General features: G+C 41.2%; 1 protein-coding gene across 1 annotated transcript in view; it reads right to left on the bottom strand.

Annotated features, from left to right (window-relative positions):
- HECW2 (HECT, C2 and WW domain containing E3 ubiquitin protein ligase 2) overlaps positions 1 to 13701 on the bottom strand; it is a gene marked incomplete at its 5' end in the record, with an annotated part of 220054 nt that overhangs the window by 89614 nt on the left and 116739 nt on the right. The window contains 4 exons of the mRNA XM_080799839.1: positions 1760 to 1945; positions 11029 to 11153; positions 11655 to 11758; positions 12482 to 12632. Coding sequence (XP_080655965.1) covers positions 1760 to 1945; positions 11029 to 11153; positions 11655 to 11758; positions 12482 to 12632 — 566 coding nt within the window. The remainder of the gene's footprint in view (positions 1 to 1759; positions 1946 to 11028; positions 11154 to 11654; positions 11759 to 12481; positions 12633 to 13701) is intronic.

Genomic DNA, 13701 nt, shown 5'->3' with positions numbered 1-13701 from the left:
AACATTGGGTTCTCAGGTTGCTGAACCAAACTTAGCACCAGCAGTGTGACATAATTCTCTGGAGGAGAAAGTTCCAGAAGTGCCAGATGGTCCTGCTTCCCCCTTCTGAGTTCTTGGAAAGGCTTCCCTGCCAGGGACATAACGACAAATCCATTCTCTTTCATCTATACTACACTTCATGCTTGAGACCTCTAATCTTCTCTGGGCTAGGAATTATAGGTTGATTAAAGAAATTTACAGAAATCAAGTCAATAGTTTCACTGAGAGTCTGAGAGCTCCTCCCATGCGTTAAAGTACATGCTCTTTAAAACATCTATTTGGGCTGGTTATAGGTTCTCAGATAAGACTGCTGGAAGCCGGGCTCAAGATGAGTAAGATGCTACTGTGGTATTGTTGGTAGAGGTCACCTTGGGAGAGAATGGCATTTATTGAGTATTTTAACATTTCACTTGCTTTGAAATATCTTTCCCTTATATGTTTACTCCTCACTTTGTTCAGGTCTCTGTTCACATCTAACCTTACTGGGGAGCCATTCCCCGGCCACCCTGTACAAAATAATTCTGTACTCCTATCTTTCTCTAGTCCCCATCCCCCGTTTTTTTAAAATCACAGCATCAGTTAGCATCTGGCATGCTATTTGTCTATTTTCTGTCTCTATCCATGAGCACGGCAGTCCTATGAAGTAGATGACTTATCTGTTTTGCACAGGTGCTCTATAAATATTTGTTGAACGAATGAGTGAAGCATGATTAAATACTTAAAATATCATATCATTTTAATCCTCTCCATCCTTCAAGTCATGCATTTCAGTCTTCTTACAGCTAGGGGAACTGAGGCTGGTTGTGCACTACAGAGAGAGCAGGCCCTGCCTGGGAGCATGGACTGTGATCCAGGATGCCTGGGCTGGAGCGCAGCTCAGTCACTGCCCCTCTCTGTGACCCTGGGCAAGCCACCACACCATTCTTGACCTGAGGCTCCTTGTCTTAAATGGCATTAATAACAGCAGCATTGCCTCACAGAGCTCTAGTAAGGAACTTATATGTATAAAGACCTTAAACAGTTCATGGCCCAGAGTAGGTACTAAACCAGAGTATTTAAAAACATAAAATCTTAGCTGAGAAACACCCTACAAAAATTACTTTCTCATTCTGATTTCTTACTCATGACCACATCCTGATCATAACCTGGCTTTCTGGGGCCCCCGGCTATGAAGGAAGTGTGGACGCGGTTCCTCTGGCCTGTATGACACTGGTACATGTTTCTCATCATACGTGAATTAATCTGTGAGTCTCGTTGAATAGGCTAACAAAATCAGGGTTCTGAAACAACACCGAGGCCGCAGTGTAGCTGGGCAGTTGCTTACTGACCTCCTAGCCACTTTCCCCAAATAATACAACTGTTCGATCAACTACCCATTACACAACCTGCATAACTAACAAGGAGGAAATGTCCCGGCCTAAGAAATCTTTTCTCTACACAGCAGAAAGTGGGGAGAGATCACAGGCAGAAGAATATTCAGGCAAAAGGGAGTATTTCGCCAAACAAATGCCCTCGCGCCCGTCCACTCCAGAACTATTTCAGAACAGCATAGTAACTGTCTGTAGAGACAACCTGCTTGTCCAGGTTTCCCCTGAACCTGGACATGGACGGTCTCACCCCACAGAGGCCTTTCCCCTCCCTTGAATGGCTGAGCCAACGCCAAAGCCACAGGCAGCCCCTGTCCTTCAGCGGCTTCCCCGCCGCGACTCCCTCACGTTACCTTGCCCTGATGATCGTGTTTCATCTCCCAGCCCCTTGGCAGCTCCAGCTGTTTGTTGGCAAACATGTTGAGGAATCCCACAAGATCTCGGTTATGCTGGTAGCGTTCAAAGTGGTGGGTGTCCCGCCGGACTTTGGTGATCATGTGCTTCAAACACGTGTTGTTTGTAAACATGCGGTAGGCACTCTGGGGGAAGGAAAGGAGAACCGTGTTAACCTGCTTGGACCTGCAACAGCAACGTGCTTCCCACACGACATCGGGTGTATACAGTCGTCCAGTAGGCATAGAAGCGTCCATACGGCTCTAGACTTGCACGTGAAAACAGCAGGCTGAGCACAGTATTTTGATCAAAATAACACAGCAAGGCGACAGAAAGGAAGGGATCCTCATGGATGATGTCTTGTTTTCTAAAGAACAAGAATGCTTGCTGTGGAATCTCACTCCACAGAGGATGTCAGGTCCTAAAGTTGGTCTTAGGCAAAAACCGCACAGTCATAGTCACACCACGTCAGAGACAAATATACCATCTCACGGGGAACCCCAACATAGCCAGTTTTCCCTCCAGCCCTGGAAGAGATCCTTGGTCTTTGGGTGAGTGCCAGGGAAGCAACTGTCATATATTTAGCAGTTAAGTTGTACAGGAAAAATGCTTGGCCGTATATCTGAATATCAGAGTATAGGCAATGGGTTGAGTTGCTCTCCCTGAGAGTCAAATTCAACTGAGACCACACAGATAAAGGCTCTTCATTTTACACCTTCTTCCAGGCATAATCTCAGTGAGTGGAATGGCAGGCAGAACTGTTGGGGCTGTATACGTGATTTCTTTCTTTTTTGGGGGTGTGTGTGTGTGTGTGTGTGTGTGTGTGTTTGTGTATATATATATATGCGTGTGTGTATATTGAATTTATACAGTTGAATGCACATTTAATAAAACCCCACTATACAACCACACAAAAAAGTGAATGTCTTGTGAAAAATGCTCTGGTCTTCATCTCTATGATACTTAAGCAAGATTCCAGAAATTAGCCATAAGCCATGGGCTATCCACAAATAAGTTAGTCAACAAATGTCCATTGTGTAATATTACGTGCCAAGGAGTAGAAAAGGAATAACCGTATGGAGTTATTTCCTTGCATTATCAGAAAGAATATGATAGTCATGAAATTGATACGGTTGTGAATGATCTATCCTGGAATTCTATTCTTCTCAGATAGATTTAAAGGATTCCTCTTACCTTTAGCATCCCAGTGCCACTAGACTGAGTCTGGAGGCCTTCAGGCTAACTTTGTGGGTTCTGTTATTTGTCTCATTCTAAGATAGACCAAAGCAAACCCAAAAGAAACCAGGATCTCTGGAAATGATTTCATTTTAATAAACATTTATGGTCTTTCCTATGCCCAGCACTGTAGTAGTTATTGAGGATGAAAAATGAGTGAGTATGAGGACAGTTAACATTGCTCTTGTCTGTCCAGGATCCCCTAACATATGTCATGTTCTGGTCAAAGTATTTATTGCCGATGTCAGTCCTTCTAGAGCTTTCTTCCCTTTGGCACAGTTATCATAGCAACTGGTGATATTTGAAATGGTGGTGGCTCCCCAGTCTGGGCCCCCGGGTCCCTGAGTAATTACAGGGATCAGAGAACCTTGATGACCCAATTTGGGATGAGAAACAGACCTTTGTCAGCTTAAGCCACCAAGATCTGTTAGTTTTTGTTACTGATATATAGCCTAAACTATATAAGATGACTTTTAGATAGTTTTTCTGATTGATTCCATCATTATATACCTTATACTAAAATATTTTTGTGCTATCCAAACAAAAGACAGAACAGAAGTAAAAAGAGGGAGGGAGGAGGTAGGAAGGAAGGAAGCAAGCAAGGCCGACCGTCCACACTGAACTATCCTCAAACACCAGTGCACTAATTCCTTAGCACACCTGAGTATAAAATACTTTGAGCTTGTATTTCAACATGACAGTCTAAATGAGAGGAGGAGATGACGGCTGTGAGAAATTGTGAGGTTCAGAGCACAGTGCACTGCCAAGACAGGCGAGCCGACGCAGGGGCTCCGGGGCAATTAGAGAGCATGAGAGAATAAGAAAGTGATACCATGAAAGCAGAGAAGGAGACTAATAAAAGTTGAAGGTTGTCAGAGACAAGGTTAGCTACTAATAGTTTAGCCTGTGGCTGACCCTGCCTTGGTGTTTTATGCACAATCAGCAAGGATCTGTTTTTTGCATTTTGCTCTGTGCTGCTGATGTATTTTCACAGAAGCCACTGCAAGCTTAGAGGCCCGAGACCACACTAGCTCAAGCGCAGTTGGCAACAAACTTTCAAGTCACACTCCCCAGTCAGTCTCTTTGGGGCGCATTATGGCAGGATAATTCTGTCAGATAAAGCAATATGTTAACTGTTGTTCCAAACAGGCATATCTCTTGGTCCCCCTGATTTCTTCTTCCCCCCATTAATCTAAGTAAATAGGCCACATCCTGATTATCTGGAGCACCAGAAATGCTCCTCATTCTACTAAAGAGAAGAACTTCATTAGGGCAAGAAGTAGTAATTAGGTGAAGGAGCCTGTCGCAGCCCTAGGCGTGAAGTGAAGTAATTCCCTGGGGTTGCAAAGCTTTCTGCGCTCAGGAGTCTTAAGGCCAGTCTTACAATTAATTATGCCCTTTCATTTTCCTCCTCTCCTCTCTGTAAGATATGTCACATAGTGCCAAGTTTGAGTGGGCTGGAAGAAACCACCTACCAAAGTAAAGTAAGAGGAAAAAAGATTTCTTATCAGTAACCAGCAAACGATCTTTGAACCATGGCTTTTTCAAGTCTGAACATGCACAGACTATAAGTGTCCATGCAAAACCTGGAAGGCAAATGGGAACATCCCTTCAGACTGCTAACATTCCTATAAGGAAAAAATAAATATATATGAACATATGGATATATTTATGTATGTATTTATGTGTATACACATGACATTTATACACATATGTATGTTTATATGTTTTTATACATATGTTTGTTCTATTTTTTGTTTTTAAATATATACCATTTTTGGATATATATTTGTATATGCAACTATATATGTGTATGTATATGTGTGTATATATGTATATATATTTCAGAAAGAGTATTTATACTCCAGTTCATATGGAACCATAGTGAAGATTCTAGTCACAGCCCTGTCACTCATGGACAGAGACAAAGAAAATCATTTACTCTCTGCCTCAGAGATTAAATCTTTGTTCACCTGTAACATGGGATCATAGTAACTGCCCCGCTTTCTTCATAGGCACATGAGACTCAAGCCCAGTGAAACAAAGGATGTAAAAACAGCTTTGAAGAAGTAAAAATCACTATAAAAATATAGAGCAGAAGTAAATAAAGGAGTATATGAGGGATTATACCTACCATACCTATGTTAAAACAGATGAATGATAGCAGTAAAATTGTTTTCTACTTTTGAGGTCTTTGAAGATAATGGGCCAGCATCCCACTTTCTATTAACTAAAGAAGGTTTTCATAACCTTTCATTAATTATGTCACAAGCCCTGTGTTAAACCCCGAGGATACAGAGATGAGCACAGCCCCATCATTCAGAAGGACGGGAAGGCACATTATAGGAAAAGGTGGGAGGAAGAGTTTCCCCGGAGGCAGAAAGTAGAGTTTGGAAATCAAAGGGCACAGAAGCAGTGAAAATACTGAAACACAGAGTGAACCAGCAGAGCAACCAATGAGAGGGTCCCAGCACTCGGGAAACACTAGACAGGAAGGATTCGATGACAAGAGCTTAGTCTTCCAGGAAGCAAATACTGGCAAAGCCGTGGGAGAAGAGAAAAGAGGCATTTTGTTCTCCCTGAGTGGTTCTGTGGTCCTCACTGGGTGAGGGGTTTTTGGTGTTTGGGTTGTTGTTCTGTTTTGGACTTACAGAAAAAGATGTAGTAAATGGATGTGACTTTCTACCTGAAACCAAAGTAGATTAGGAAAAAACAAACGCGCCCTGTTTCATCACAGGATAAAATCTTGTGGTAACGCACGGAATGATCTTGTCTGGAAGCGGCTGCATATGGAGTCACCAAGAGAACCGGGAGAGCTGACGACTGTTACAGTAGCTGGAACGAACGCCTGTAAACGATCTCTCATGTGATTGAAAAGGTCTCCTTCTGTTACTGCTTCTCTACTCCAAAGCTCCTTTCTTAGCCTTATTCTTGGTTGTTTCCCATTTTCCGGGCAAGAAATGAACATCTGATGGTTGAGTGAATGATCAACTGAACTTCTTTACTGGAATTCTGTTAAAATAACATTCCTTTGAGCTTAATGTGTTTTGTTTGGTTGAGTGTTTTGAGGTGTTAGAAATGAAAAATATTGAGAGGAGTTGAGGGGAATGTTATTGCCATTTGGCAGCAGAATAAGAACATTATGTAAAATACTCATTTCTTATCAACCAACCACAGTGCAAATAGTATCCTTTTTTCTTCTTTCTCTTTCTTTCTTCCTTTCTTTCCTTTTCTTCCTCACTCTTTCTTTCCTCCCTCCCTCTTTCTCTTCTCTTTTCTTTTTCCCTTCCTTCCTTCCTTTCTTTCATGTTATAGTGAACATATGTCCAGGATGACCTGGCCCAGTCATGATTTCATCTAATTTTGTTCTTTGCAATAACATAGGTAAGTACATCAAAGCTAAATAAAATTTGTCTTTCATATTTCATAAATCCTACATCAAGATTAGGCATACTGAGGGGTGCCTAGGTGGCTCGGTCAGTTAAGCATCTGACTCTTGGTTTCAGCTCAGGTCTTGATCTCAGGGTCATGGGATGGAGCCCCCCCACCTTGCTCAACAGCGAGTCTGCTTGTCTCCCTCTCCTCCTTCCCCCACTTGCATGTGTGTGCACGCACGCAAACTCTCTCTCTCTCTTTCAAATAAATAAATAAATCTTTAAAAACAAAACGAAATAAAAAGAATAGGTATTCTGAATCCACACTTACAAAATATAATCACTCATCTACAGTGAATGTCTCATGTTCGCAAGGGAGCAGATCTGAGCATTCGTATGCCTTATGCACAAAACAAAATTTATTATAAACAAAATCAAGTAACATTGCTTCCATAAAACGTATGCAGGGATATGAAAATAGTGTTGTCTTACACAGTCTGTATTTTTAATCATAAGGGATTTTACATTATTTTCAGCTAGCTAAAGAGTAAAATGGAGAGAAAATTTAACTTACTAGCAAGACTAATTGTAAACTATCAATTCATCTATTTTGCAATAGCATGAATTCCTGGCTTGTTAGAATATATTTATGTATTTTTGAATAATTTTTCCCCTTTAAATACCAAGCAGTTTAGATGGTAGAATTAATGTATTTCTACAGCTTAATAAAAGCTAGAATAATAATTTTTGGCATGTATGTTGAAACATTATTCAGTTACATATTAGGAGACATATTTATGTGTTACATTAATTAGACAAACACAGGCATACCAACTATAAAAGATATGACACTAATAATTAGATCTTGAGTTTTCAGAAATTGTTTATGAATACAATTTTGGAAGAAATCTGATCACACCAGCAGAGGGCAGTAGTATATACCTTAAAGCAAACACAAGGCAAAAAAATGAAAACAAAATACAAAAAACAGTATTTTAAGTTTTCCTTTAGAGTTATTACAACTATATATCTACTTAATTTCATTATTTTCAATAAAAATTATTAAGTTACTGTTACATGAAATCTATTTTTTATGTCTCTTTTAATATAAACTGATTATCTTCAAATCATAAAAAGACAGAATTAGGAAGGCTTTTAAATCAATATACTCCTTTTATATGTTGAAATTTCCAATAATATAAATAGGGAGTCTACTGAAACAGTTATGGGTAATAAACAATTTAAGCAAAAAAAAAGACTAGAAAATAAATCTTAAAATAAGGAAATCAAATAAAATTTTATCTCATAGCATTTTGTTACATAATCTAGGAAAAAGAAGAGATTCCATCAAGTAATACCCTCTACAAAAAAAACAACAAACTGTGGAACTTATTTCCATACATTCTACCTCGAGATCATCAGCAAGGTAAATCCAGCTACTTTAATTCCTGCCACAGAGAAGTCAGGGAAATAAGGCTTCCTAAACCCAACAGAATTCTGATCTTACACAAATGCATACATGCACAGCATGGGATCTTTGTGGCCAGTCATGAAGGCAGTTCAGGTAGGAAAAAAAAATTAAAATGCTTTCGAGAGAACACTTTAGAATCAAGACTGTCTTCCCAGCAAAAGATGTTTTGAAATCATGCCCAAGAAAAGGGGAAAACAATGAAAACATGAAGACAAAAGAAACAAAAAACCTTTAAGCTGCTGAGTATTTTCACACTATTAAAATCTGTTATTTGTCCAACGTCCAGATGCGTTACCATTGTGACAAAAGCAGTGCGGTCATTAAACACAACATCTCTTATTCTAGGAATTCCAAAGTTATAGGTCATAGACCAGTTGCATCAGAATCACTTAAGGAACCAACCAACCAACCAAACAGATGCTTGGGGCCTCTCCAGACCTAATGAGCCAGGATCTCTAAGAGCTGGGAATCAAGAATATGCATTTATTTATAGAACTTGACCAAGTTTAAAAGCTACAGCCTTTAACCACAACCCAACAACTGTGACTCCAGACTCTACTTGAAACATTGTAGTGATGAGGAAGTTGTATCCAAGAAGGCAGTCGGCCTTGACAACCTGGTGAGGTCATATTGGTAGCTTAAAATTAGCTATAGTTGGGAGTATTAACATCACAGAAATCAGTAAATGAAAACCAGGCCTTGACAGTATTCTGTGGGCTGCCCAGGATAGGTGTGGGCAAACTGTGGGGCCATGGGCTGGCTGGCTGTGTCTGCAAAGTTTTTTGAGATACAGCCACATCCACTTGTTTCCATGTTGAAATAAGCTGAAAATATAAGAAGCTGAAAATACTTTCTGGGCCTTTACAAAAAATTTGTTGTTTTTTTTCTAGATGTCAGGTCTAGACTTGAGAAACTGATGGAGAAAATAAAATGCTAATAATACAGATTAAACTTCATATTGTGCTGTTATGCTGCATACAACATGCATGTGCGCATTCCCACGTGCCCACGAAGATATTTAAGTCCGGTATTCAGAAACTATTATGTGGCTCAAAGAGAAGGTATTACTGACCTCAGTAACACAGGAGTGTGAAGCTCCAACTTGCGTCTCCCCTGCTTCACTGTTGTCTTAACAGTTAACGTAGATGAAAAGATTCATGTTGGAACTACACTTGTCTGTAAACTACAACCTTAGGTTGGCTACTGATGTCAGACTTCAGCAAAAAGCAACAAAAGAATTCTGTGTATTTTATTATTATTTGTAAATTGTGTGCTATGCATCCTTCACTCAGTAATATACACACACACAAACACACATTCTCCCACAGCTGTTGTTGAACATTTATAAGCAAACCCTTGAACACTACTATCCAATCAACTGCTCTTTCTGAAAGCCTTTCTTTTCTCTTGTCCCCACCCTCTAAAGTATTAACAAGAATGTCTGCTCTTCCTCCAAAACATTTCCCCATATTCATCCCCTTTTCACCATCTCTACTGCTACTGCACTAGTCCTAGCTCCTTCTATGTCTCACCTGTGGGTCCTTTTCACTTGTGTCCCTGGTGCCAGCCTTGCCCTCTAAAACCTATGCTCAGCTAAGCAGCTAGAAGGAACTTACAAACATTGACATTACACCCCTACAGGAAATCCCCTTAGAAGAAATCCATTTAGAATAAAGCCCAAACTGTTTGCCAGATCACACCAGCCCTACATTCTGAAGCCCTGCTCACCTCTCTGACCTTATTCTATACCACATCAGACTCATTCAAGCCTTAGAGCCTTTGCTTTTCCTTGGCAAGAAAGGTTCTGCTCCCAGACCTTTACCCTACTGGCTTCTGGACATTTTACAAACAGCTTAAATGTAGCTCCCCCAAAGAGGTCTTCCTGTCCACCCCATCTAAAGCAGTGCCTCCAGGAGCTCACCCTCAAGTACACCCTCGCCCCACGTATGGTGCCACATGTCACACCGCACCATTTGAATTAGCTTTTCTGGTTCACTAGTTTGTTATTATAATCCTCTCTGTCCTGTTGACCACTCTATCCCCAGTCTAGACTATACCAGGAAAGTCACAGCATTTAATAAATCCTGGTTGAATGAATGCATGAGCAAAGGGACAAACAGATAAAGGAAAACTTGAGCTATCTGACTTCAAGCCTAAAGCTCTTCCCGCCACAAAATGATGTCTTATAGTAACAATCGCAAATGTTAGCCCACTCTCCTTTGTATTAAGAGTCTTACCATTTCCCAGAATTGTCCCATGTATGAGTCTAGGTCATGGAACCTGGCTTCTGCCTACCTTCCCAGGCTCGAACTTGACTTTTAGGGTGTTCTGTACTCTTGACCTGCCAGCCATACCGAAGGGCTGTCCTAGCAATCCCGTTGCAGAAGTTCTGCAGGAATTACCCTGCCAGCTCTACTTCATCAATCTTTAAATGTGCCTCTGTTTATTGGTTTAGTTTTCAGAGTACAGCAATGTGCAACGTTTGTATTTCCTCCTCCAGAGACTGTGGGCCACGATCTCACAAACTGATCTGACCACTGCCTGCTGTCAACGCTCAGATCCTCAGTTACATTTTGCAGGCGAAATAAGGTGGTCGTTAAGGGCACAGCCTTTAGAGTTCGTATCTCTGGATTTTAACCCCAATGACGCCACTTAGTAGGGGTGTAACTTTAGGAATGGTTTCTTTGTTTTGGAGGTTTTTTATGTATGGTTCACATACCATGTCACATTAGTTTCAGGTGTACCACATGGTGACTTGACAACTTTCTACTCTGGGCTATGCTCAGCACAACTATAGCCACCAACTGTCACCATCCAGTGCTATTACAATACCATTGACTGTATTTCCTAGGCTATAGACTTTAGTCCCATGATTCGGTCATTCCATCACCAGAAGCCTGTATCTTAGGAATGTTTTAGCTTCTCTGTGTTTCAGCTTCTTTATCTGGAAAAATGGAAATTTCATCTGACTTCTAGGTGTATTGGGACCAAATGGGTTAGAACATACATAGAGCTTAACACAGACCTTGTAACACACTTAGTGCTCAGTAAACAGCTCTTAACATTCTCACAATTTATTATGCAAACCAGGATAATTTCCTTTGACCTGCCCCTTTCTCCACCACAAACTCTCAGATTTGGTACTCACAGGGTTAGAATGCAGCACGGTGAAGAACTCTGGGCTGATGAGGAACTTCACAGGGGGAGACTGTAACAGCAATGTGAGCCTGGATCTAGAGGTAGAGTGGGGCAGGACGTTCTCCCGCCGGAAATCTGGATGGGGCAGAACACAAAGGCTTTCAGGGAACTCTTTCCATGTAGTGGAAACATATCTATTCACTTCCATCTATGTTTTAAAAGAGCCAAAGAATAGCTACATCATTTACTATTATTTTCATCCTCCAAACACTCTTTGCTTCCATGTAAATTCACAGATAAGACCTGACTGGAATGGAATGGATTCCTTTAGCCACTATTAACATTTTAATGCATGCATAGATGTTTTAAGTGATCAGATTCAATCGTTTTCCTCTATCCTACACATCCAGAGTTAGTTATTTATATTCTATCCGGTTTTGTGATTCTTCTCTTAGCACTAGTAAAAAGTCGAGGATTAGAAGAGGTCTCTGGTGAATTCTATTATTTGCACTGGATTACCAGATCTTACTGAAGATGAGAAGTTCACTAAAAGAAAAACCTCATCTGTTGGAGATCCTTATTATTTGTTTTCTCCTTTTGTGAGATTACAAACCAAACCACCCCACAGGCTCTCACCGGCACCGGCTTGGTGAAAGTCAGCTTCCTCTGCTGCCCCATCGATAGCGTTGGTATTTTCCTCAGGCCTCTCGTTCGTCATGGTTCTGCGGATACTCTGGTACCTAAAACCAGTAGCCTAGAATTACATCACGGCAGCCTCCAAAATGACGGACCCAACCATTCCCCAGGGCCCAGAAATTTCCACTCTCCTCTCAGCCTCAGCCAAAATTTCTTTCCCAAACTTTATACCTTTATCCATTCCCTGACCTTCCGGGCCATCTCTTGTTTAAGTAAATTACAATGCATTGAATTCCCTCCGTCTGTTGTTTGTGGAACATTTTCCTAACAAAGTAATAAAACTGGAAAAAAAAAAAAAAAACAACTGTGGCCCTCAATCAAAGAAAATTAAATTCTTATATTGTTAAAGAAAACTTTTTATTTCACAGCCATTAATTTTCACAAAAGAATGACATTTAAAGTTTAGTTGATAAAAAAGATGTATGATGAATAGAGATTCTAGGTATTTAGAAAGATATTTGGCTTCATATTTTATATATATGTATATATATACACACTCTGTTTTTACTAAAAATCAATGCCTTGGGTTGGTGAAAGGGGTCGTCATTACTTCTTTCCTTTCCAGTTTCCAAACTAGCGGTGTATGCCTGTGGTACTTATTTTTTCAACCGAGAGAAGTTCAGTGAAGTCTATAAATCAAGAGAGGTACCAGCTACACGTTCATGACGGCTCGCCCGCCGACGAGAGAGACAACCATGTTTTCTTCTGCGGCCCCAGGAACACAAGCCCAAGCGCGCTCTAGCCGGAGCGGAAGCGCCCGTCCTCACCTGCGGTTCAGCTGCTCCATCTGCTGTATGGAGTTGGACCTCTGCAGCACCTGGGGGGCCGGGGGCGCTGTCGGCCGCTGCCACGTGGTGGTTCGGTTGACATGATCCACGTAGAAGATCCTGCCGTGGCTGTCGATGCGTGCCTCCCAGTCTACACGGCAGGAATGCACGGAGAGGGGTTAGGGGAGGAGCAGAGGGCCGGGACTGTGGTTCATGAACTCCAGCACGGGTTTTCCCTGACGTGCTAGAAACCGGGGCTAATAACACACGTCTCACCGCATCACCAGGCACCTCCCTCAGTCCACTTCAGGATCTGCTGTGATCAGTTAGAAAACATACCCTGTGTGTGAAAGACCCCTGCCTTAAAGGCTCTCTCAATGCAGAGGATCCTTCCAGACCTGTCCACAATGCCCACCTTCAAGTGGGAGCACCAGTGTTTCAAAAATACAAGTTGTTGGTATCAGAAGACTTTGAAATTGATGTCAATGACTGTTTTCACCAAAAACTGATTTTCCTCTCTCTTTCCTTCCAGCATGAATGAAAGTAGAGCTGGAAGCTTCCAAGTGCATATTTACATACAATTCTGATAAATGTAGTCTTCAGAAGAAAATAATGCTAGCCCAGTCATCAAATAGTGTCATAATCGACAAACTTGTAGAAAAAAAATTTGCACTTTCCTGAAGATGAATACATTTTCAGAACAAGGGTGATTACTTGCCTCCAACCTCAAATAAATACAACATTTTAAAATATTCTTTAATTTTATGTTTAAGCAATCTCCTTGATTAAGTCTGTTCACCTTTGTAAACAAATACGTAAGTGCATGTTCGGTAGAAAGAAAGCAGAAGGATATCCAGACTCGGACAGACCTCCTCCGAGACCCTCTAAAGGACCATTCTCCTATCAAAATACACAAGGCATGAGCTGATCTTTGCAAAAGGCAAAATTTTGAAACTGACTGTAGTTGGGAAGTGCAATTTACATACAATATACAAAAACTGGTTCAGCCAGTTACATGTCTAGCTCCAGTTTTCAGCTCTGGTCATGATCTCAGGGTCGTGGGATTGAGCCCCGCGTCGGGCTCCATGCTGGGAGTGGAGCCTGCTTGGGATTCTTTCTCTCCCTCTCCCTCTGCCCCTTCACACCCCCACTCACTCACTCACTCTCTCTCTCTCAAATAAATAAACCTTTAACAAATAAAACAGAAATCTACTCCTTAA

This window comes from Martes martes (genome assembly GCF_963455335.1).
Source record: "Martes martes genome assembly, chromosome: 3".
Lineage (NCBI taxonomy): Eukaryota > Metazoa > Chordata > Mammalia > Carnivora > Mustelidae > Martes > Martes martes.
This window is presented reverse-complemented; position numbering and strand designations above follow the sequence as displayed.